This window comes from Carassius auratus, chromosome 7, assembly GCF_003368295.1.
Source record: "Carassius auratus strain Wakin chromosome 7, ASM336829v1, whole genome shotgun sequence".
Taxonomy (NCBI): Eukaryota; Metazoa; Chordata; class Actinopteri; order Cypriniformes; family Cyprinidae; genus Carassius; species Carassius auratus.
Window position 1 is genome coordinate 21,147,819 of NC_039249.1, and position 27,140 is coordinate 21,174,958.

At 39.5% G+C, this 27,140-nt stretch overlaps 1 protein-coding gene across 11 annotated transcripts in view; it reads left to right on the forward strand.

Moving 5' to 3' along the window:
* Positions 1–27,140, forward strand: part of znf536 (zinc finger protein 536) — a 180,038-nt gene that overhangs the window by 43,856 nt on the left and 109,042 nt on the right. For 6 of the 11 annotated variants that reach the window (XM_026267896.1, XM_026267901.1, XM_026267898.1 and 3 more), the window contains 2 exons: positions 17,273–17,387; positions 24,695–24,795. The exons of 4 other annotated variants lie outside the window; for them this stretch is intronic. In XM_026267896.1, coding sequence (XP_026123681.1) covers positions 24,734–24,795 — 62 coding nt within the window. In that variant the 5' untranslated portion in view covers positions 17,273–17,387; positions 24,695–24,733. The remainder of the gene's footprint in view (positions 1–17,272; positions 17,388–24,694; positions 24,796–27,140) is intronic. One more of the 11 variants, XM_026267904.1, reaches the window with a different exon arrangement.

Genomic DNA, 27,140 nt, shown 5'->3' on the forward strand with positions numbered 1-27,140 from the left:
GGATGCAGGCTTTTTCTCCATTCCTGAAAAATAAACCCTACCTGTATCCTGAAGCTTCTTCAGGTGTGTTTGATTAGGGTTGGAACTAAACTCTGCAGGGACACCGGCCCTTCAGGATCAATGTTCCCCACCCCTGTTCTATGGCATCGCTCTGAAGAACTTTTTAAGCCCCTTTATTGTTAAAGAGGGTATAATTCATCTCTCTCTTTTTCCTAACAATACCTCCTTTCCCCTTTTCTTAATCTCTTTGTTTTTCCATTCTACACAAATGTCTTTTTCCGTCATGTCTCGGTTTCCTTATATCTCTTCTAGCCATTCTTCCTCTTCCTCACTAAATTCTCCATTTGTCATGTTGTCTTATCTTTATCTTTCCCTCTTTCTCTTTTGATCTCTCTTTTTTTCCTTCAGTTGGCAAATTTACATGCATTTTAAAAGTATGATTTAGGTTGTACTGAAGGAATAATTTGTCTTTCTATAATGCCATGTAAATATTTTAGTTCAATCATACATTTGAGCAGATCATGTGTTCATGCAAATGAGCTGCATAGAGGCTTTTTTATCTGTTTTTCTTTGACCCCTCTTTCTGTTTCTTTTTTTCCCTTTTTTGTCTTTTTTTCTTTTGTCAGTGTGCATGTTAAAGTTGCAATGTAACAAGAAGTTGAGACAGTTCTTTTCTTCTGATTTGGAATGCACATCCAAGTGAAAATGAAGCTGACAGTAAGAAAGGGGTGGGTTTAAATGGACTAAATGACTCAAAAAAGTCTGTAATATATTACCAGACAGTAGAGATATATGCCAGTATAACATTTTCATGCTGCGATTAATTGATAATGCTTTTATCACGGTATAGTGATACATTTAGTTGCAAAAAAGTAATAATACAGTATTACAGGTTTAATAAAAAAATGTTATGACAAAATTAACTGAACATTTAAATACAATAAAGCAATACACAAAAATGTACAAAGTAAAAAATAAATTGACAGCGATTAAAGTGCAAAATAATTATAAAAACAGGTATCATTTTACAATAAGATCTCATTAGTTAACTAATGTTAACTAATGAACTAAAGTGTGATCGATCAATAAGAATCATAACACTTTCAGCTAATATCTAGGGCATGTTGTAATCCAGATAAATAAATAAAAAAATTGCCTTTTAAGTCTAAATATGTAAGTATTTGGAACTGTGATGAACAACCTAGTGAATACACAAATCTAAATGGCTGTTTAAATAATTTAAACACCTTTCAGAAACAGAAAGCTGCTTTGTTTATGGGGTTCAGCTGCATTGTTTAGCGCCATCTGCTGTCAAATTATACAGAGCGTCTCTCCCGCGTTCCGCCATTCACCTCTCTTCCATGCTTGTTTAGGCTACATAACAGTGCGTATACATCTTTGACGCAGCATAGAGCAGTGTTGTACATTGAGACCAGTTAATGGGAAAAGTATTCAGTGCATTCAAAATTCCTAATAATTTGTATTAAATAATTATTCTCTGTATTTTAAAGTGCCCATGATAACAATACCGTGCATATCCATTATCGTGATATATCGCTTTACCGTCTACTTGAGAAGTCAAATTTTTTTATTTTGATTAAGATTTTGAGGTTTGAATTTTTGTGCGATTATTATACAAAAGTCATGTTATCATGAAGTCTGACTAACAGACCTAGATTTTGTGATTTGTAGCTTAGCTTCATCCAGCATTCAACTACAAATGGCTTATAATAGCATTTGAAGTGTGTCATGCATATATGGACTGACTGAAGACTGTAGCTTGATTGCACAAAACCCTCTGTAGCTCCATTATAACTGTGCATGTAAACATACTGAATGGTTCAGACACTGGTGAACACTAAAAAGCTTGTCTGCCCCAGGTCTGGCAGTCATTACTGAAGGACCACACCAGGAGGCCCATAAACGACAGCCGATGCCTTTGTAACCATGTTCTGTGGTTAAAAATAATCTAGATCCAAATCAAAAACCACGTCCCAGGTTCTTTCCACCTGCTGCCTTTTCCCCGTCACCACCGTCCTACCTCAGTCCACTTAATTCTTCCTGTTCGGCAACCAGCACTGGCAGTCAAATGGCTAATTAGTTACAAATTGCTCTTTAACCCCCGGGTTATGCACCCTTAGCAGGCTGTAAAAGTCTTAAGGGAGATGGAGTGCGGTTTACAATGTGGTGAAGTTAAGAGGTCACCGGAGTTGGAACACGTGTGTGTAACTGGGCCGCGTTCACGTCTGCCACAATGGACGGGAACTCCATAAAACCCCAAATCCATTGCATGTGGTCTCGACCAGAATATTTTGCACCCCTGCAAACAGTCACCCATTCTCTTACAAGCAGTCTTAGATAATGAAACGCCATTGATGGGGTTGCACTCCAGCAAGCTGTCATCCAAGGCATCTGGTATGCTTTACTTTTTCTTTCGTATGTCTCCTCCTTTGTCTCTCATGTTTTTCATGTTCCAGTTCTTCCAGCATGTCATTACGAACATGCTCGATTGGATGCACAACAGTCGATACAACAGCCCCTCTAACAGGGGCTTCCTTTAATTCGCCAGTCCCAGCGTGTGCACTTGGGAAACCTACTTTACCAGTTAACCTCTGCTGTCCTCTCAGCAACAAGACAGGCTGACTGATCAAAAATAAATAATTAAAGGCGATAAGGAGAGAGGAGAGGCATGACATATTGTCGTGCACACTTCCATGCACACAAGTCCCATGATGCTTTCTTGCCATGGCGCATCACACCCTCACTTTCTCTCTCTGTTCCTCTCTCTGCGCTCTTCTTTCTCTCCATCACCTCCGTGCCCCTGCATGTGTCTCTGGTGTTGGATGTCAAGCTAATAGTTCCGTAATGCATCCTTCCAAATGTTACTCACACGACCTCGTGAAGCGGTAACTCTGAAATCTAAGAGATGAAAACCGCCTTCCCTTAAACTAAGCCGGTATTTACAGTCATTTTATTTATTTATTATTTTTTTCCATCAGAAACTCTCTTTCGCTCTCTTCCTCTCGCAGTGTGGGTATATTTATGTGTGCATGTCTTCTGATGCAGAAGAAGAGGTGTCATTATCGATACAATGAGAACCATTCAAAAACCTGACCAAGAAGAAACTTGCACAACCTTGTAAGAGCTGTCATTAAAAGCTTTACCTGAAAGAATAAAAATACCACATAAGCTGTCAACACACATTAGTACCAAACAAAAGTCATTCAGTTTTCCTTTGCTTTCCGCGCTCACCCGATTTGAAACGTTCCACGTTGACATTTTCTTGATACCCCTCAAAGCTTTATGAGAACTGATCATGTGATGTGATATCTCCACAAAAATAGCGCATAATTACGGTATTTGCACGTGTGTTAATATTAACCGTTTGCATCAGTGAGCAGAATGTTGTCCTTGCAGAGTCCTCTCATAACTTCTGTCTCATATATCCGATGAACATGCCTCATCGAATGACTCATATTTTCCATAACAATTTAAATGCTTTGTTTTGACCGTGTGTGTGTATGAGATAGGGCCATAAATTACCAGTTTGGGTCTTAACGCAATTCGTGGTTCTATGTTAATTAATCATGTGGTCACACAGGAGTGCTACCTAGTAAACAACAATATAGGGAACGGTAACAAATTCTGCGCGCTGTGAGCTTGGTTCCGCGAACAATGCCAATTGATTGCATTTCCAAATCCATTCTGGGCAAATGGAAAAGTTTAGATGCTAGTTTTTTTATGTGTGAGCACACATGTGTGCTATTGTATGTTTTGTTGACAGCTAATATTAGGCCATGGTTTTGCGGGTCCCTTGTTTAAGTGCTCTTGGACAGGGAGACGATGCGATTGGCTTTGTTCAGTCTTGCTGGCAGTCGACACATGCTGACATCTGTTCCCTCCCAGCCAGTCAAACCAATCTCAATCAGGAGATATACACACACTCAATCACACGCGCACACGCTCATGCATGATGAAATATTCAGTTGGTTTTCCCAATGCATGCACACACACAGCATCACGTCAACACCTTCAATCATACAGAGAGACACTGATGGTGCTTAGTTTAGAAGAATATCGCACAGTGATATACAAACACACACACACAGATGTGGACAACTGTTCGATAGGCCAGTTGCTTCCTTAAAGTACATCCTTAAAGGTTTGTGATTTGCACGCAGCTGCAACATTGGCACAGCCCTCCGCATTTATCCGCAATGTGTGGAATGTGAAGCCGGAGTGGTATGAGGCGAATCGGACAGGATATAAGCGCCTGTTGGCTGTCTCTCCCGAGCAAATAACCTGCTGCAATCCCCCGCATAAAAGAACGAGCATCCCTCGAAAAGACCTGTTTCAAATTAAACGCCGCCGGGCCGAGAGAAATGAATGTGACGTGGCCAGATTTTGTATTTTTGTTACAATTACCCTAAACTCCAAATTAATTCTTTGCAGACACAGAGCAATGGTGAGCAGGTGGTTGCCATATTTGCGCGGGACAGTCTCAACTGCGGCTCATGCCTCGCTTGATAAAGGCCTCTCACTCTGAAGCTCATATGACACACTGTCCTCTTTCCCAAGAGCCTCCGCCACTCTCCCTACAGACCCCCTCCCTCTTTCCTTCTGCTTTATTCTTTTCCTCCATCCATCTCTCTCTCCTCTCTTGTCCCTCTTCTCTATACTAATGTGATATGACATCATTTATCCTCATGCATACATATTCAGCACTCGCTCATGAGTAATCACGTACATTGGAGTAACACCCACTCCAGCAAACCGCCTCCCTTCAAAGTGACTCCGTATCATTTCAATAGTTCCACCTTGAGGGGATTCAAAGTGGGGGAACAGGCGCTGGAGAGTTGAAGTGATCTAATGTTATTAACTGATCAAACTGACTCAAAGAGGAAATGGAAACTCTGTAAGCCAAGAGAACATTTGTAATTCGGGTAACAGACATAGAGCTTCTATTGGTCTTAACGCAATGTGGTTTTCTTACCTCATCATATCCCAGAGACATAAGAATGTTAGCAACATCTACAGTGTACTAAAGGTTGTGTTTATATAACCAAACATTTGTTTCTTCACAAACAATACACTTTCAATTAGAATGTCATGTCAAAGACAACTATGCAGACTTGCTATTACTTTTTTCTTGTCATTTTGTTTCTCTTCAAGTTTTTTTCAAATATTTTTGCCTTTTGTATTTAAATTATTTTGTTGTATTCTTTCCCCAGATCCAGTCTTTATTCATTTCTTAATTTCTTAAATAGATATTCAGAATACGTGTCTCTCTATATAAATATTGTACATTCACACAGTCCATGGGTCTGGGAGCATCTGCTTGTAAGGGAGGGGGACACACATTGAGGAGCATGACAGTAATACTGTGCGGCAGACACAACTATTTCACTGGGGCTTAGAGGCCCTCCCGGATGATGTAGTCTGTCAGCGCTACACAGATCCAATCTGAACTCCGCCACCACTCTCCAATATTCACTTGGATTATGTCTCGGAATATGACTGAGCACTCTGCAGACATGGAGAAGGAGAGGAGGAGAGAGGTAGATGGAAGAGGAGAAGCAGATGAGTAATCCTCATGTGACTTTATAATGCTGTAGATGAAGTGTAGAGAGAAGGCGTACCGTGGGACGGTTTGCGGTTGACACACACGCACGCACACACATGCTTTACATTCTCTGCTTGTCATTTGCACCTGCTTATTTGGATTTAACACTTGATTTAATGTCCTAAAGCTACAGCACCACAAAAATTCAGAAACTCATACCAATGAAAGAAACTAAGAATGATGGTGAGAGGAAGAAAAATCATAACAACAGATAATTATTCAGCCTGCTGAGGAAAAATCGGAGCGAGGGGCGCAGGCATTCTGAGGGAGGACGGTAACATTCTGTTCTACTGAGCAATTTGATGATAAAACGACAAATAGGGACACAGACCATTGGATCAGACGGGCTGAAGAACTGATTAGAATATATCAGCACACCTCTTCTCAGCAAGCCGGATGCTTGGAAAACATAGTCTTAGGGCATATCGTCAAGCAGAGTGAGAAGGGCTTTTGTCTGAGTGTGTTAGTGAGAGATTGACTTTTTTAATTCATTATTCTTGGCCCTTTAGAAGTTCTACACTATTCATTTCTGATAGAAGGGCAGATAATATAAACAGTGGCTTGTCACTCTATTTGACTGCTTATAATTAACAAATCAACAGTTCAATAACACTGGACTTAACTGTTTCTCAGTCTATTATTTATTTCTTTTCGAGGACAGAAGCTGTTCAAAAAAGTAAACATTTGTTCAGGTATAATTTGTTTATACTCTCACTTTCGTATTCTGAGTTTTAATATGATACTAGTATAGCCTTTAGTATGCCTTTGTTTATCATTATGTGGTGTTTGTTTTTGTTTTGTTTTTTTGTGGGTGGGGAGAATATTGTCAATAGTATGATTAAGCAGTTAATGTGAAATATATTTTCAAATCAAGCAGTTTTCATGTTGGTCAGTGTGGCAATTTCGCTCGACCAGCTTGAACTCTTTGCGAAATCGAATTTCACAATTAGTGCGCTATTAATGGTGTAGAATTTGATTAATCGCAAGGAGATCAAATCTTTTGAATTTGATAACTGAAAATATTTATTCATTTGATGGCATTTTCTGGATGAATGTTGCAGCCATAGAGAAATAAATGTTCAAAATTTGTTCAAAAACAAAACACCATTACCAAGAATATATAAAAATATAAGGATATTTAGTTCGTAAAGTGTCATTTAAAGTGATCTAGTTATGAATACATTATTCAGAGAGAGACTAAATCCATAACACCTAACAGGAAGAAAAAAGTCAGGATATCCCCAGTATTTTTCTTTCTTTTCAAATGACTTTAAATGACATTACAGCGTTTAATGGATGCATGTGAGCTACACAAAGCGCTTGATCCCAACCTGCTCCTCAGCTCTTTCACAGCCAACAGCTGGACTCCTATTGCAGCCTTCAGACCCCCTCTACGGCTAATGTGTTGGTTCATGGTGCTAGTGTTACTGAGAGGCTGAGTGAGTGAGTGACAGAGAGATAAAAAGATACAGAATTCACCATTTGTAAGTTAAACCCATTCCAGCCTTGCCCCAGTTTAAATTACACTGTTTTTCTTTTTTGATTTCCATTTTGCGCATAATGCTCTCTCTCAGCATGTTTTAAGTTATATTATTAGCGGGTCTCTGGAGAGTTTCCCCCCTCGTTTTTGGGGTGGGATTCTAGGCTCTGGATGCATTAGCTATCCGTAATTGGCGAATGATCATGGGATGGAGTGTGGATGGAGAGAGAGCTCACAGCACGCACACCCACACATGCGCTCTGCGCTGTACGGCCACGATACTGGGAGTCAGTGAGGGCCCTATCAGTCAAAGCCTAATGCTTGGCCCTAATACACTTTAATAGCTTCCTCCGCTGTCTCCGATCCCTCTTCAGCATTGATCTGAAATCATCTTTCTTATTCCTTTTTTCGGGGGGCTTTGCAGACTTTCGCAGCATTTATTGCTGTCACCTGTCTGGTGTGCTCAGATTAATACCGACCGATAGGGATAGGTTGGGGAAGGAAGCCATTTATTAGCGTTCGGATGTGTGTTCGGCGAAAGGCTAGAGACTTGGCTGAGGCGACGCGGCGTTTGAAGAGCGGGCCTGTTTGAGCCCAGGATCCGTCACATGAATGTGTAAAATACCCAACGCCCGTGCAGGCTGTCACACAAAGGGCTATCACCCTATTATTCAAGAGCAGCCATGGAGCCAGGCCAGAGTAGAGTGTTTCTGGGGGGAAGGGAAAAATCGGCTTGATTGTGATTTGCCATTTATAATTGGCCAACGATGTGAAATGGTCGGCAGCCAGACTTTTTTAAAAAGGCAATCTGCGGCAGTGGAGGGGCCGATGGTTTGCTAATGACAGCTAGCGCGATACGCTTGGGGAACAGAATGGTGCTCGTGTAAGGGTAGGGAACACAAATATGTTTATCTGTAGTCAGCGATGTTTGCATGACTCAAATGGCATTGTCTATTGATTTCTTTTTCCAAAACATCGGCGACACAATGGAACCGAAATACAACAGCAAAAGCGAAACATTGTTTTAATTTGAAAACAAACAAACCAAACCCATCTTTAATTCCAGAGCCTCGCTGTTTATTAAAGAAGTTACGCAGTTCGTTTTGGCCTTTGTTTGTGCCTGTAATCTTAAAGGGAATTCTTCTGCACAACGCTTTTTCCATCTCTGTTGCGCGTTTGTGTTTGTCCCTGGTCTGGGGAGCTGGGTTTAAGCTGGAGTTCAAGGCTGATACTCCTGTTGGCAGTGAGGCATGGCAGACGATTTCTCGAGGGGGTCTGCCTCCACTTTGTGAGCTCAACAAAAGATAGTATTTGATAAAGGTCCCCCTCCCCAAAAGCCCCCATAAATAATGAAAAGTTAATGAAGAGGTAACTTAATGATGTAATGAATATGGCAGCGCAAGGTCAAACAGAGCTGCCGTGGGTTGGGTGGGCATGTGAAGTGTGTACTCGAACGCGTGTGTTTGCATGGGTGTGTGTGCAGCTTTAATGAATGTTTTGTCACAGGAAGTGCGATAATGTTTAATTAGTTTCATGTGTGTGCGGCCTGTTATATGATTCTTAGATGGCCTGCTCTCATAAACCGTGTGTGTGTGTGTGTGTTGTGGGTCGCTCAACAGTAGAAAGATGAGTTTGAGGGAGTGTTTCTCACAAGTGTACTGTACACCTGTGTGTGTTTCTGCAAGGGAGAGTACTTATGAAACCTTTCTGTTTAGGACAGTTTGTTTGGGAGTGTACTGCAGAGTGTGGTCTGTGCTCGTGATTAAATATTGAGAATGTTTGAATAATATGTGCAATCGATAGGGCACACGAGCAAGTGACTCAAAGACACGCTGGTCTGTCATTTAGTGTGAGCTGGACATGTGCCTCAAACATATATTTTCACCAGCTAACACTATGCTATGTGTTATTAGACAAACAACAATCAGTGTGTGAACTCAACACCACTGAGTTTTCTTGTTGAGGTGGTTCTGGTTTCAGTATGTTGTCCTGGTGTGTAAAGTGCCTAGTCGGCAGCAGGCAGGTAAGCACTTCGATCTGTTTCTCCTGGACCGAGGTGAGGGACTAACATGCCGGTGGTCTCAGCTTCAGCTCTGACACCTGCATGGCTCGATCCCTTAGATAATAGAGGGAGTGTGAGGTATAATAGTAGACAGATGATAGCAATTGGCATATGTGCATTGAACTGTAGTGTGTGTGCAGGCAGCAAGAGTTTGAATTCGGCTCATGACATTTCCTGTTTCCCAGTTCCTTTTTCTCTTTTCAGTTGTATTACGTAAAATAAAATATTTTACAGTCCTGTTCCCCATGTACATACTATGTACTTATTATAGTAATTACAATAACTATGTAATAACTAGGTACTAACCCTGAACCTACCCCTAAACCTACCCCTACCCCATGTAGTTACCTTGTATTACCAAAACTTTCTTAGATAAATACACTGCAAGTACACTATAAGTACATGGAAGTACACGTACTGTAAAATAAAGTGCAACCATTATACTTTTATTAAATTAACACTTATATTCGACAAGTATTGGTCAAATGTGGCAGCAAATAATGTCATTTTATATAAATGTAAAATAAATACAAATAACTATAAAAATATTTGTATAAAAAAATGCATCCTATTTTTCACAATAAATAAATAAATAAACACACACACACACACACAAACACACACACACAAACAAACAAACAAACAAATAAAATATTAATCAGCACAACATTCAGTTTACAAAATGCATTATAATAAGAAATGTTTTGGGGTGCATTACAGTTTCCACAAAAGCAGCACAAACTCACCAAATCAGCATATTAAAATGATTTCTGAAGGATCATGTGATGAAAATTCAGCTTTGCCATCGCAGTAATAAACTAATAAAATACATATAAATAAACCATTATTTTAAATTGTAATAATATTTCACAATTTTATGAAGTGTCGGGAGCTAAGTCATTTGTAATTGTATGATTAATATTGTGGTTATGATGAATATGACATTAATATTTTAATGGGCTATATAATTATTTTTCATGCTACGTAATGTAAACCAATCCACGGATATCTGCGATAAAATCCTCATATGATGTAGACGTCATCGGTAAGTATTAGATCAGAGCTCAGGCAGCAGATGCTTGGCCGGCGCTTTCATATGCAGTCAGAGAAATCAAAGTCTGGAAACACGACCGGACTCACACAGGGACCCTAGCGATGGGTCAGTGAGTTTTTTATCTGTGTCTCCTGAAACATTTACAGTTCCCCGACAGCTCTAGCACTGGCCAGGCGTGATTTGTAGTTCATGTGCAGATGTGTTGCTGAGAGACGTTTTAATGTGACGAGCGAGACGCTTCTCAGTCTGTCTCGGCGGGTTTATGGATGAGCTCCATGTCTGCGTCTCAATCTCTTAGACCTCCCCCCGTGCTCCCAGACTCCCTATCTCTTCGCTTAACAAGCCTGAGGTCATGAAGAAATGGCACAGTGCCCCACTTAACCCAAGGTCAGGTCCCTGAGCTGATTCGTAAGAGCCTGACAATAAAAGCATGGATGGAATCGCTCTCTCTCATGTTAACCTGAAATGGTTTGCTAGCTTTTTTACTGTCCTTCTCCTGACAGCTATAGGCGGACAGGTAACAGTCATCCTAAAGTTTAAAAGCATATAGTGCATGGGAAAGAAGCACAGCATGCGGACTGAATGAGAGTAGCAGAGAGTCTATGCTGTGGCTGTGGTGGCTATGAGGAATGTCTTTAAAGTGAAATCATTTCCTTTTCTTAATCAAAAGATGACAGACCTCTGAAGTCCCATCTGCACGCCACTGCACAGCCTGAAGCTGCTCTGAACGGGCAAGGCGATGAAGGGATATCATGCTTTGAGGCTATGTGCTGGGGTTTTCAGGGCTTCTCATGAGGTAATTCCCACCGGCAGGACCTCAAAACTCATTGAAAAGGGGAAAACGTTAGGCGTGAAAGAATAAACTATCATTATACTCAGTTAATAGTGTACGCCAGCATTGGTCTTGCTGCTGGTACATGCAATGCTCTCATGTTTCAGCGGGGAAACAGAGCAGCCGGTTTGACAGACAGATTAAGGGAGGCCTGTGGACCTTTACCATATGTCGAAGTGTGGTTAGCTCACAGATTGTCGCGTCCATCTCAGCTATCCCACCTCATCACCCTGGAGACTCGAGCATGAGGTTTATTATGTGTGAATGGTGTGGTCGGGGTGGCGCGTGCCTCTGGTGCTCTGTTGTCTTGTGCTCTCTGAGAAAGCACCTGTGTAACAATGAAAGTCTTCAAATGTTTGTGGTGGCACAGGGCGCATCATTGAGGAGGCATTGTTAAAACACATCTGCTCTGCCATCTGATCTAGCTCGGTGTTGCGGCTTCAAGGCCATATTTCATTTCTGTCTTTAACAATGTAAAGCCCACCAGGGGTATGAGTACCCCAGGGGGTACTTAATCAGGTTCCAGTGGGGTACTTGGAAAGATTTGTAGACTTTTTCTTATACACCTGCACGTTTGGCACCAGTTGTAACTTGTATTAAATATTGGACAAATTGGTGATATTTCATACGTTTTCAGTTTCTGCTGTACTTAAATCCATCATAAAATGAGGGCAGATTTTTTTCTTTTGTTAATTGTCCCAACTGTATTTCATGTATAAATAAAAAAAAATTTTTCGCTTTTTTTTCCCTTGAATTGATTTTTTCTCCCTCGCAATATTTTAGTTTAAAAGCAAATCATCATTATAATGCCTCCTTCAATTATTATTATTATTATTATTATTACATTATTACTATTATTACTATTGTTTTTGTTGTTACATGCAAAATAATAATGTGTATTATAATATGTATTATTATTATTATTATTATTATTATTAAGTTATATTTTTAGTATACAGTATAGTAATGGCATGATAATAATAATAATAATAATAATAATAATAATAATAATAATAATAATAATAATAATAATAATAATAATAGTAGTAGTAGTAGTAGTAATAATAATATGCAATAAAATATTAGTTAAAACTAAATTTCGGGTAACTAACAAGGCTTTTGCAATTCTTCCTTAATGCTTATTCACATATTCCATTGCAACAAATATACTGGACAGTCTAATGTGTGTACTTCTGCAACAACAACAAAAAATTAAAATCTAAATAGCAAAGCGAAGGCCTAAAGCAGAGAAATTAAACAACTCAGGCTGCTTGCACATAAATAGTTTAATCTTTACTTCATAAATCAGGTGGTGAGTGTTCATTTGGCCTGAGCGAGGCCTTCAGGTTCATACTCGGCCCTGTGTAAACATGTTTTCTAGTCAGTCCTCCCCAAGAGTGATTCATCCACAGAGCCGTAATCAAAAACAATAACCATTGGAAAGCATAAACGTTTCGGAGCATCGCTGAGAAGTATGAAATAATAATCTGTGTGTGGCCTGGCGAATGCTGAGAATGCAAACATTTCACAATAAAGTTGTTTAAATAGAGACCTTGGCATCGATGACTAAGAGATAGGACATGCTGCGTTAATTACACCCGCTCATAAAAATAAACCACCGGTTTAAAATATGACTCTCCATTCTACGGGATTTAACCTATTAAACGGCAGTGAGGTGTGTTGCTCAGATGTGAAGGAAGGGTGTATTGTTTAGACTAAAAACACAACAAGCTCAGAAGGAGATAAAGAGAGAGAGAGAGAGAGAGAGAGAGAGAGAGAGAGAGAGAGAGAGAGAGAGAGAGAGAGAAAGAAGCCAAAATAGCTGTACAATCAACAAAGGAACAAAGTGTTTACTCTGAACTTAAAGACTTTCGAATTATTCCCCACCATTGTGTGGCATTAGGATGAGAAAACAGCTCGGCTAAGTGCACGTTTATTATTTTTAAACCATGTGAAAAGTAATATTCTTTAAGGAGTCAGCAGATGTATTGGTAGAGCTATAGAGGGCCCACACATAAAGTTTGAAGTGAGTTAAGTTTCATCAGGGCATGGCGAGAAATTTATTATTTTCCTTGAGCATGGACTTAAGATTTAAAGTTCACTGCTGGGTGGCCCATTCCTGTTATCCATGTTAACATAAGAATAGAGGACAGGGAGGAGGCAGGACTAGAAAGAGAGACACAAAACAAGTTTGTGGGGGATTACTGCTTTAAACGGACCTCTGCATAGCAGGAGCTGATGACATCCATGTCATATGTTCACTTGTACTTCTTACTTTTCCTAATAAAGTCCAAGAATTCCAGGTAATATGGCAACAGGGATGTCCGAGCAGTCTTGACCCTCCTCAAGGTCTGAGCCCAATCAGCTTTTGTGGGCCACACGACAAGCACACGTTCCCAGCTTAAACGCCTGGCTAGAGAACAAGGAACCCGGTCACAGAAGCGGCGTGCTCCTGCTAATCACGTTACACTGTTTTTGCTGCACATTACACTTAGTTTACCCCTGAAACGGAGTCAAGGGAACCATGACAACTCTTCAGTCTGAGAAGAGGCATGCCGTTATGAATAAATGTTTGTATACATTTTTTGTGGATCTTGGAGTGTGCACATGGAGAACGGACTGCGCTTAAAGACATCTGGATGCGATGAAATAGAATTTGTTTAAACAAAATGAAGCCCCTCTCTCTCCACCTGGAAAGCCACCCAGAGCGCACGCTGCTCATCACGACATACTTGTGCAGTGATTTTAATAGGACTGTATTGACAGATATTTCACTACAGCAGTATGAACGCTTTTGAAAATGCATGATGACTTTCACAGCTCTCACCGAAAGAGTCAACATGAATACTGTGACTTTACACATGCCGGAATTGAGGGAGGAAATGGAGATTATGAACATGGAGCACTTATACCATCGGGCTTTAACAAATTAAAAACAGGATATGCTGTAATTATGAATAATAATAATAATAATAATAATAATAATAATAATAATAAAAATAATATAAAAAATAACATCATGTCCTGTTACAGTGTTGAAGTATATAATTTACTTTTTTTCCTAAAATAATAAATAAATTAATAATATAAATGATGAATGATAATTGTCTTTATTATTTTATTATTATTATTGTTGTTGAACTCAAATATTTAAGCTATGTAGTTTGATGCAAATCTTAAAATATTTAATAAATGAATAATAATAATAATAATAATAATAATAATACAATATGTATTATTATTATTATTATTCATTTATTAAATATTTTAAGATTATTATTATTATTATTATTGTTGTTGTTGTTGTTGAGCACAAACATTTAAGCTATGTCATTTGCTGCATTTCTTAAAACATTAAATAAATTAGTAGTAAATGTATAATAATTATCTTCCTTATTATTATTATTATTATTATTATTATTATTATTATTATTATTATTATTTAACGAAAACGACATAGCTTGATATATTTCTTAAAATATTAAATTAATAGTATTAAAATATTAAGTTAATAAATTAATATAAATCTTTATTATTATTATTATTATTATTATCATTATTTAATTCAGATATTTTAAATTCTGGAGCTATTTGAATGCAAAATAATGTAATAATCTCACTGAAAAGCTTAAAATGGAAGAAAGAAAGAAAAATGTCGAAACAGAATGGAACAAATTTATTTTAATTTTTTTTGCACTCAATGCTTTTTATTTCAGCTGCATCAGCTGGGCTTAACATGTAAATAATAAACCATCTAAATGTAAAATACTCCTCTGCGATCTATGGCATATTAAAAAGCGTGTTTAATGAGAGACTGCTGATAAAAGGGCTGGATAAAAATAAATTGTGCAAAAAGATATGTGAGTATGAGAGACACCTATGGATTGATCAGCCTCTTAATTCTGTTCTAACAAATAGTCCAGGAGTCTTGGACGACGATGCAGGAAGATGACTAGGATAATAAGCATCATGGAAGCTAATCAGATTTCTAAGAGGAATTGATTGTTGGTTTTGCAGAAAGAGCAGACGAAGGCTTGACAATAAGCTGAAATTTAAGTGTTAATTTTTATGCTAATCTTCCACCAATCTCCACGTGATGCAATTTGCTCCCCTGCTCCGCAGATATGAAATTGTCCCGCTCACAGAGAAAATGTCAGCTTGCCAGACCCTGAAAGCTTGTAATTTATTAGGTATGTTTCTATTAGTATGTGTCACACTTGTTAGCCAGCCTCCCTCTCTCTTTCTCTCTCTTGTGCACACTTGTGCACATGCAAACTCGCACACTCAGACTAGCGCTCCATGTGTTTGCCGCTCAGCCTGCGGCCTTAAAGAGCGTCTCAGCTCAGTGGCTGTAGCACCAGGGCATTAATGTATTATCATATATCGGGTGGTCCTTGCCCTGTGGACAAAAGGCTGTTTAATACAATTTAATGACATTCCCGAGCAGGAGGGAGAAGGGGGGAAAGAAAGGGCAAAGCCCAGATTAAATTAGCATTTGTGGTTCTTATAGTTCACCCATGCAAAACTTAGCAACAGAAGCGCTGTGACTCCACCCCTTTCCCCCCCGATTCTTTTTATTTCCTTGTCTCTTGACGAAAAAGAGCGACAGTATAGTATAGGAGTTCAAGTAAGAGCTAAGGAAGATGAACTGGATAAAACATAGGTTGCAGCTCATAACTTGTCAGCGACGCTGATGTTCCCCAAAGGCCAAAACGTGATCGATTTTCTGTATGGCGCAGTGATGTCATCCGTAAGAGACGCGAGGAGTTTGGGCATCTCTGTGGCCGTGCCGTCTACTGACATGGGTTTCTTTGTCTTCATCTGTCTCTGCCTCACTTTACACATCTCTATCTCTCTTCTTTCTTTTCCTCTCTCTCAAGCACGCTCCCTCCCCTCATTTCCTCCCTGTTTGTGTTGTGTAAGGAAGCCAGTGCCGGGCATCCAGTGTCACACTCAGCATACTCTGTGTAGAAGGTTTGGATGCCATTCACATATAGGTCAATTAAATGCGCCAACATCTGCTCTCTTCTAACCATTTGCATACAGTATTCATATGTTAATGATGTCCCTTGTTTTGTGTGTGTATGTTTGTGTGTGTGTTTTTCACTTCCTCCCCTCCTCCCTGTCTCTTTGTAAAAAAAAAAATTCAGATAGAACATTTTTGGATTCAAACTGCTTCATGTGGCGACTCCAAACCGGATAGTGCCGTCCTATTTTTATTTCCTCTCCCTCTCTCACTTGCTGAAAGCAGAAACTCCTTTACTGCGAGCGGCGGGCTTGTTTAGCTGCCATTGGCCCTGATTCGAACAAGAATCCTTCCACTGTAGCTGCAAAGGAAGTCCTTGCCTTTGGAAAGCAGCTTAACGCCTTATAAATCAGTGATGAGGCAGATGGACCAGCGATAATCTATTTAGAATGCCTCACAGCAAATATTGTCGTACAGATGATTAGAGATTGAGCTATTTTAACTCGGCCTTCTCCGCCCTCTCAGCAAATCTTCTGCTTCTGTGAATGATTTCAATTGGAGAGTTTCTTCATTCCCCCCTGCTTTTCTGCCCTAAATATATCTGCGTTTTCGAAGCGCTCGCACAGGGGAAATGAAGGGGTGAAGTGTACGTGTTTTACGCCGCCATTTTCTTGGCAGGCTTCAATGGCGTGCCGCGGAACAAAGAGTGCAGGGATATGGGCCCGAGCCAACAGGCTAATGACAAAACGCACGCTTCTTAACCCAATATTAGTAGGGGGACGTGGCAGTACGGGAGGACTGATGCCACACTGTAGGCCCCCCTTTTCGCTTTGGTGGTCGATAGGTCCCGATTTAGCACGAGGCCACTGAAGACGGGCTGGACGATAGATGGCTAGAGAAAGAGAGAGAGAGAGAGAAAGAGGGAGGGAGGGCGGAGTGCGAAAATGAAGTGGAGGTTGTCAGATGTGGCAGCTGCTTGGAATCCTGATAAATATAAGTCCTTATTGATCGGCTGAAAATGAAAGATCCCAGAGTGGCGTGCAGTATTTAGCTTCTTGTCTGCCGAGCGCGTCAGCGGTGGCCTTGCCTCGCTGGGATAGATTTTCAGCAGCGCTCTGAGCCGCGGCTTTGATTTCATCTTTAACCTTTTTCGGCTGCTTTTCCTTGACCTCTGCGCCAATGCTGTGATTCAGTGAATTTGTTACATTTGGCCTGACATCCTCTCTCTCTCTCTCTCTTTCTTTCTTGCTGACAGAGTGAAGACACATCGCCGCTGTCATCGCTTGTTGCCGTACAGACTCAGTGGCGGGGTGAGTCACGGTCTCTTCAACCTGACGGGCCCCGGACCAGTATGCAGTTAGAGTGATCAGGTAAGCGAACATTCACCTCACGGCCCTTCAGTAGTTGTAACGCGACACCGCTCCTGGACCAGATACGGGACATACGTTTAGCTCGCTGATCCCAGATCTGCGCGCTTGAGCGGTCCTTAGATAAGACATGAAGCATGCTCACTTACCCGCTGGTCTCAAATCATCAGTGTCAGGATGAGATTAACTGATCCCAGAGTCTGATCCCTAACAGACAGTCCATTTGAAGTGGCACGGTTTGTGCTGAACAGTTGTAATCTTCTCCTGCAATGTGTCTTTAAGCCGAACACCTAAATGACATATAAAAGACCAATTTAGAGCAATTGCTTCTCCAATTTGCTCTTCTCTCTGGTTCAAGCCTTTACAGTGACATGTTTCATATGTGGCCACCATGCATTTTCTTTTTTAAAGGCCTCAATACATATAAATTATATTTGATAGGTAGAGGAAACTAGAACTAGTAACTAAGATTTTGAGATAAAAGGATGATTACATGGGTGTTTTCACTAGCAGTGGTTTGTATGTAAGTACAAATCAAATCTAATTATTTTTATACATTTTATTATACAAATTTGTTACAAAATTTCAGTTACAATGTGACATATGGTCTACACTACTTTAAAAAAAGGACACATTAAATTTGATCAAAAGTGACAGAGAAGAAGACATTTACAAAATATTTCACATACATGCATTTAAATGAACTTTCTATTCATCAAAGAATCCTGAACAAGTGTATCACAGTTTCCACAAATATTAAGTAGTACAAGAGACTTCTTTCAAAAACATAAACAATCATCTCAAATTTTGGAATGGTAGTGTGTATTCAGACCAGAGTAAGCTATAGTGGCAGAAGATTTGAACTGAAAGATTGATGTGTTTTCAGTTCTCATATATGTCAAGACAGAGTAAGTTTTAAATTGTATACATCTTCTCAGTTTGATATTTAAAATATTTATAAGCCCAGAATAACTTTTGGATATTTTTTATGTTACCTTGTACATATTTTGTAATATTTCATGGATTGAATTTCCACATTGTTTTACTGTTTAACTTTGCTTAATTAATGGCAGATTTTATTATGACAGCTTACTGTGACAAGCTGATGACAAGACTGGGTTTAAAGGAAAACTGAATGCATAAACTGACTTTAAATAATAAAACCAGCCTGAGAAATTATCATTGGGCTAAAATGCGTGATTAAAATCTCCATGCATTGTGTTGCACTTTGCATATTTGGATGAAAAAAAAATAAAAAAAAATAAATACAAGTGTGATCTTTAAATCAAAATAAAGAATGAAAAGATGCAGTAATGATTTAAGTTTTTTTTAAGGGGAAAATAAGAGCTAAAAGCAGCCTATGTGTATAAAGTCTTCTCCTCCTCCTCCTGAACAATGCTCCAGCACACTTTTAGATAGATTATAAATCCCCCTATGAGAGAGCCTGCAACAGCTGTTGGCAGACATACTAGATATGAGAATAGCAGCATAGGATGAAGGAGCATTAAAAATTTATATGCTATTTAGCCTAGGTGTATTTTAGGTATTTGACATTTTCATGTCCGGGACGGTCTAAATTTATTCATAGTACAGAAAATAAAAAAAAATAAAAATTAGAAAAAAAGATTGTGAAGGGGTGGTAGGAGAGCTGTAAGCGGAGGCCACTTTTTTATTTATTTATTTTTTTATGGTCACCCTTTCATTCAGTAATGATAGGTGTTAAGACATCATCTATGGAGGAGACTGGAGCCCATTATGTGCATGGTAATAATTAGCACATGGCACAAAGCGAACCGTTTCCCTCTTAAGCCTCTGCTTAATGCTTTTTTGTTGTATTGTTTTGCTATTTTTATTTCTATTTATTTAGTTTTCTGGTATTTCTTCTTTCTCTTTGTGTTTTGTTGAATGGTTAAAGGAGCATTGTGTGTGTGTAGATGAGAGAGTGAGAGTGGAAATCCCAGCTTCAGTAGTGATTAATTACTAATACTCCCTCAGAACATCTCTCTATCCCTGACTATCTAATCACACTGAAATCTAAGACATGTCCTGAGAGGAGAAGAGACGATAGGACTACATGGACCATCTCTCTCTCTCGTCATTGTAACTTTATCAATCTCACAATCTTGCTTCTTTTTCCTTAAAGCAACAGTCACCCAAAATGAATAAACAACCCTCTTAATTTTTTAAAACTAATAAAAGTATATTTGCTGTATATAGCAAAATGTCCTAGCTGCTATTTTCCTTACAGTGACCACAGCTGTCAATAAAGATTTTCAGTGAATAGTCTGTTCTTCACAGAAATATATTTTATAGAATGAAGCCTTTGGGTTCTCGAAGGTAAATTAAATTCCCATTCATTTTCTTCATATATATATATATATATATACCCATTTTATTAGTGGAATTCCTGGTAAATCCATGATTTTGCTCCCCAAAATAATCCACCAATCACAAAATTGCAAAAAAATCCACCCAATCCCATGAGGCACTGTGAATGACTTTATAGTGATAACTGTTGCTCACTATAGCTTCAGAATACTTGATGTAGAGCACATTAGCCATAAGGACCAAATTTATAAAACATGAATTATACATTTTAATTAGGCATTTTTGCTCTTTTTTTGGAGCTTGCCTGCTTTCACTGTATGGAAAAGAGCAGCTCAGACATTCTGCTACATTTCCTTTTTTTGCGTTCCACAGAGCATGTTTGAGTTAAGGATGTAGGATTGTATTTTTGGGTGAACTATCACTCTAACCACCCTTCTTTTGTTCTCTCATTCCCTCCAAACTTCTCCAACATTTTTCCTTTCTTCTGCTAATTCGCTATCAGTCCATATGTGTCTCGCCTGGATTTTCGTAACATGCTCCACTCCCCCTCACTTCTCCCTCTCTCTTTCTCTCCTTCTCTCAGGTGTTATATACTGTATATACATACACTGTTACTCCCTGAGGTAATATTTAGCAATAGCATGTTTAACACCACAACCCTCCAGTCACGGATCCTCACATCACGCTTAAAAAGCAGAGACGGGTGACATGTTCCTGAATCTGCTGCTTTTCTATCTCTGAAGAAAACATGGCTTTTATTTAACAGTTATAGCTATTACAGGATCACAAAAAAAAAAGCAAGAGAAAAAAATTTCAAGGCAAGGATAATTTCCATAGATATCTCACACTACAAAGAAAGCTGAAAATCAAAGCGTTGCCGTCATTTAAAGAAAGACAGAGACTTTTCGAATGACACTTCATTTTTTTTCTTTTTTTTTTTTTCGGCTGGTGAAGTATTTGCATAGCTGAAGTTAGCAGTCTCTCTTGACAGGCTGGGGAGAACAAACAAAACCGCTCTCTCTAGAGACTCTCTCCGCCACGTAGGGTGATGCAAGCTTACATATATTAACAGCGCGTTGTACGATCGCTAACTATCAGAGTGAGCCGTCTATCCGAAGTCCTCTGTTTCTTCTGTTTCTGAGCAGAGAAGTTGTCAGCCCGGTGTCACCGCTGTCACAGTTGCGTGAAAGTAGCCATGTTTGATGCGCCGGATGTTTGTAGCTGCTCGGCGGCTGTGTTTGGACATGTGCGACGGAGTCCTCTGCCCCTTCGGCCCCTTGCATTTCCTCATGTGGCGGGAGGGTCGTGTTGTCAGAGTGGATGTGCCTTTGAGGCCGTAGCGTGGCAGATTAGCGTCTTTTCTTATCATTCAAATCAAGCCTCCGCTCCCTTTGAAAAAACATATTGTACACATCCCCCCCCTTCGCCCCTGACGACAATCTGCGACCATGATGGGTGCCTCAGAGGAGCTTCCACGGGCTGGTGGCAAAGAGAGAGTGAGCAAGAGAGACAGAGAGGATCGTCAGGAGACGGAGGAGGGAGGGGTTGTCCGTCCTGAACCCTCTCCCACATCATCAGAGTGTGATCGCAGCTGGGTAATTGATATATGGCTGTGGCTGTCTCTTCTCCTCACCCTTGTTAAGGTCAACTTATCTACATTTCACCCCTTATTTCTCCAGTCCCATTATATTCCCCCGCAGATATTGACTGACTGGTGCAGCCTGTCCTCCTGAAAATATGAATTGAGGATGAAACAAGTGAGCGCTCGCATAGGGGAAGGGGGGCCGCCTTTATTCCGGTGCCTAACCCTTGCCTGTTATCAAAGTAACTTCCAGCTTATTAGTAACAAAAGGCCTTTTTCTCCTGCTCTCATCCCTCCCCCTCCTCCTTCCTCCTTTGTGCAGGCCGTGTTCGCTAGCGCTTCCTGAATTAAACTGCTGGCTTCCTGTTCTTTTATATGCATGGCCACATCTGGGGGAGCTTGCTCGCAGCCCCGCTGCTTAATAACAATCACCTTCCCTTTCAGTCGCCCCTGATTGTTTCTAATTCACTCTGACAGATAGTGGCTGACAAGCCGCCCGCGCCTCCTCCCTCCGTGACCCCGGCTCACTCACCATACTTATACCGCCTGTCATTTTTAATATTTGATTTCGCTTTTAAAGTTATGTGTTTTAGTCCAGTGATGAAATCAGTGTTTAACCGAAACACAAAATGGATCTCTCTCCCACTTTCTCCAGGCTTCTTTTTTGGCAGCGGCTCGCTCTTTTCCTGCTCTTTCTTCCTTCACTGGCTCTCTCTTTCTGTGTGGTTTTCTGTTGGTTTAAGACAATGGGGTGAAGGTGGTTTAAATGCCATGTGGGGTGGCATTGTGGAGATGTTTTTTTTTTCTTTTTCTCTCTCTCTGATGAAGTCCATCTGGGCGCCTGGTCCGGAGTACTCTATAAAAGCTGGTGGATTGGATGGAGTCATGGCCACGCTTTCCATTTATTAATGTGAAAGAGAGTGTGAAGCACAGCAAACATTTTATTCAACAATTATTCACCAATGGCTTCAGGCTCATAGATTTGTAGAGGTTTCACTCAAGTCGTTCTCAGCTGATATCCATTAAAGACACGTAGATGTGCATTATTTATATTTATTTATATTTTGACGGCACGGGGCCACTACTAGATTGCTGAGAGAATGGATGGATGGATGCATTGACAGCTAGATGGATTGCATTTTGTGAGAAATCCATTCAGTTATTTGATTGAAGTACAACCCATATTTGTTTGAAAATAAACAATTTTTCTTAAGTCAGTTCAGTGATGGTCTCTTACATGTCTTGAGCCTTAACCCTCATGCATATATATATATATATATATATATATATATATATATATATACACACACACACACACAATCTCTCTCTCTGGCCAAATCAAATCTTTCTTTATTCATAATTTCATGCATCATTTAAACATATCATGGCTTTAATTATTTTTATTCCTGTTAATCACATTTAATAAAAATAATAAACTACAAAGAATAGGATTGATTATTTATTTATTTAGTTAGTTATATATTTATTTCATTAACATAATATATATATATATATATTTTTTAAACAGCAGTTTAAGTGTGTTGTTCAGTTTTTGTTCATAAGATTAAAGCTCAAAATGATACTCAAAAAAGGATACATTTTATATCAAAAGGGTCTTGAGGGTTAAAAAAAATATCAAAGCCAAAACGAAAGTGTGTAAGGAGGGGAAAACAAACTGCGGAGAAACATCTTCCTTCGTCTTGACAGCTATCTTTCTGTCTAGCAATTTACCTTAAACTACAGTACTTAACAGTTTCAGGGCAATTTAAATCAAACACTTCCAGCCTTACATACTCACATCATTATTTTTACAAAGCACCATGTATAGTTCTTTAATCAGTCAATCACGGAGTCTGTGCCATCATAATGCACCCCTCACGCTTCCTGTTGTTCAAACACTATCACAGTTGAAATCAATAGAATTGTATTTTTAACTCACTTCAATCAAAACACCCACACTGTTTGTGTACTCTGCGCTCTCCATCAATAGTCTTAAGACCAAAAACTAAACTATTGCGTTGATGTTCAACCTACCGAACGCACAGTTCCGGGAAGCGACAGTGCCTTGGGCGTGCCCAAGTCCAGTATTTTTATTTTTATTTATTTATTTGTTTTTTTGAATGACAAAAACAGAACTAATTGGAGAACCACTGCATGTTTTCACTAAAGGCACAATTTAATTACATTTGAACCGAGAATGAGTATTTTGGGAATGTGATATATTCGTTCAAACAAATGGAGCGAGAGAAATGCAATATTTGTTTTGCTTTGATTAGCAGATTGGCAGGGATTTTTTGTTGTTGTTGTTGTTGTTGTTCAGTAGAGAACCAAACATCTTTTCTCAAATACAAACTTTTGGATTCCTGTATTACCTAAAAGACTTCAGGTTCAGCCACCTCAACCTCATCCTAAATTGATAATACCACAGTTTAAATCATAATAATCCTTATCCTGAGGGTCTAAGACTGTGAGATACGTGCATTAGCCTGCTTGTAGCCTTCTCAGTCCTGAAGTGGCACTGCTGATAAATACTTTATTAATAACTTTCTAAATAATGTAAAGTGTATTGTTGTCTCCGAGGTTGTATTAATAAACATGAAGGTATTTATTTGTCTTTAACAAAGCATGATTAATGCACATTAGCGTGTGGATTGCGAATTCTCACAGTCTACTGTTCCTCGCCCAATGAAACACACACACACACACACACACACACACACACCCATCAGCATTAAATATTTATGGCATAATATTAATGGTTTTGTAAAGAAAATAACAAGTTATTAATCCTCTGATTAACAACTGATTAACCTTTTTATTAAACACGTGATCCGTGCTTCGTGGATTCAGGATGTGTCGCTCGAGTGTGCTGCGGAATAATTATTTTTGTGTCTTTTTTAATTGCAAAAATTGCACGGATGAACTGTTTTTCTGCCCTTTTTTCTTTTCAAACACGCACAGATAGAGACGGATACGGCATTGCCAACACAATATTTTGTCGATAAAGCGACCCCGGAGCATCCTTCAACACGGACTAAAAACACGGACTAAATATAGTAGGACATATCTGCGGACAATGAGGTTTAATTCTCGCATCCGTTTATTCCTGTGTTATTGGAATGTGTGGGAAAATAAGGAGAAAGCACGCACTGCTAAAGGACAAGCGGCCCTCTTTCTCTCTATCTGTCTCTGCTCATCTCTCTGCCATTGTGTGTATTTTTAGGTCTCGCCTGAGTCAGTTCAAGCACAATTATGCTTGTTTCACACACGCCAAGTGTGACTTCATCTAACGGGGAGGAACCGGGAGAAAAAAGAAAGCTGTCCGGGCAGTTTTGCAAATAAAATAAAACTATATCATTTATTGCATTTCACATTGTCACGATTTCCTGCTGCTTTTCAGCTTCCTGAGACACAGACAGACAGAGAGACATGTAAAGTTATGAAGGATGGCCTGCAGGTCCCTCCTCCCTTGACTCCTTGGGAACGCAACACCCACCTCAGGTGATTAATACAAACGTGCAGCCTGGGCTGTTTTACAAACATTAAAAGATCTAATTCATAATACATTTATACCCTGACCCCTGCCATCTATTGTGTCGCTATTCTTTAGCTTGCAGAATCCATCAAAGGCCATAGTGTTGTGAAAACCGCCAACAATAGCAGTCTTTGTGTGGAGATGTGTGTGGGGATAAGGGTGTTGGGACACTTGTTGTTTTTTATGCTTGGTCTTATGATGGATTGGTGCTTGTTCGGTAGGGTGTCTTTGTTAACTTTCTCTCACACTCTTTTTTTTTTTCTCAGACGGACTGATCTTACCTTCATTGACTTTCCCTCACCCCCGTTCTCAATTTTTCCCTTTCTGTCCTGCTGTTGAGTGTTTCTTCCTTCCTCCTTAACCTTTTTTTTTTCTTTGCAGAGTCCTTCATCTTTTCTTGCTTTTATCATGTAGCCTTTCCTTCTCTCTCTCACTTTCAATCTTCATGCAAGCAAACTGGCCACCCTGGGAATCCTGGCAGTCAGTCACACGCCCCTCCAAAAACAATTATCTTTGAACTTGCTTTTAGTGCTGTTTGTCCTAATTACAGATCATTTTCCCTGTCACATTTCTACTTTTATTGCAGTTTTGCCCTGAATGTTGATCCTATTGAGGTTCAACCTTATTTTACTCGCTGGAACACCCCTAAGACCTGGATTCATCTAATATTCCCCTGTGCCTTTTGCTCTCTCTTTTCAAATTTGATTTTTTTTCTCCTTCTTTTCGTCTATTTCTTTCTTTTTTAATGTAGCATTTTTTGTAGCATTATATTATTGAATTAGACTGAGATCCCGAAATACACAGTAAGGATGTATGGCCTGTTTTATTTCTGGTGTTAAGGTTTAGGTTTTCCTGTGTGTGTGTGTGTGTGTGTGTTTGTTTGAGGTACGAGCAGCCGTAAGGCATGCTAACTTCAGTCCCACAGGGAAACCCTGCGTGAATATTTAGTTCTCTGCTACAGAGGTGGACTTCGTTGTAATTAAAACTAAGTAAAGGTGGTTAATTTCTTCCCTTTCCTGGCTGTTTCAAATATCAATCTACTCTGTTTTAAAGGTATCGCACATGCATGCACATGCACGCTTAGCATAACACACTCACACAGACATGCACACAAGCGCGTAAGCCTCTTACAGATCCGATTCCGCATACAGACACAACATGCGCTGGAGTTGCAAGGAGAGGTTTAGACATGGTGCAGGGCCTTTTTCAATTAGAGGCGTATCGTGTGCAGCCCGATAGGATCGTAATGTTGCGGGTCCGGGTCACTGGTAGGATGTGGGATTAGAACCACGTAGTAGTTCTGGAAGTGCAGAAAAACAGAAAACATCACAGCTGGCAGACACATCTCCTTCATATCTGCAAGTCACACACTAGATAATAGAGATGTCTTAGTGAGCTTCACAGAGTGCCTGCATCTCTCTCTCTCTCTCTCTCTCTCTCTCTCTCTCTCTCTCTCTCTCTGTGTACTGTTAGGGTCAGAGTACTGTATAAGTGTATGGGGCTGAGAATACATAAATTCATTTTAAAGAGATAGTTCACTCAAAAATAAATATTCTGTTATCATTTACTCACTCTCATGTTTTTCCAAACCTATATGAATATTTCTTCTGTGGAATGACAGAAAAAAAAAATATTTGTTTGTTCATTTAGTGAAAATGTTATTGTTTATCACTCTTCAAAATATCATCTTTTGCGTTCCACAGAAGAAAGTCATACAGGTTTGGAACAACATGAATTGGATATGAATGTCTAATCTTTAAAAAAGATAACTTAATGATATTTATAAAGGTTATGGGTCCTATCATACACCCGGCGCAATGCAATGCAAGGCGCAGCGCAAGTATGTTTGCTAGTTTTAGTCCGGCGTTGTTCGCATTTTACCGTCCAGCGCCATGTCGTTTAATTAGCAAATGCATTTGTGCACATGGGCGTGCTGGTCTAAAAAAGAGGTGTGTTCAGGCTCAATGCTATTTTAAGGAGCTGAAAATATACTGCGCATATACCTGGTCTAAAGTCTAAAGTCAATGGCGCAATATGCTTTTGTTATTTTAAGAATTCGTTGGCCTCTGGGCGGGTCCACAGTGCACATTGACTCTGCTTATTACACATAAACATCCCAAATATTAAAAACAAAAGGATAACAGTGTAAAATAATATTATTGTGTAGGCTACATAAATATAAAAATGCAATGATGGATAGTCATTGCGTGTATTAGAAGTAGGCTACCTATTTACCATTCAACCTATTACTACTTGTAATGATGAATGAAATTGACTAATTAATTGAAAAATCGTGCCAATACACACACAC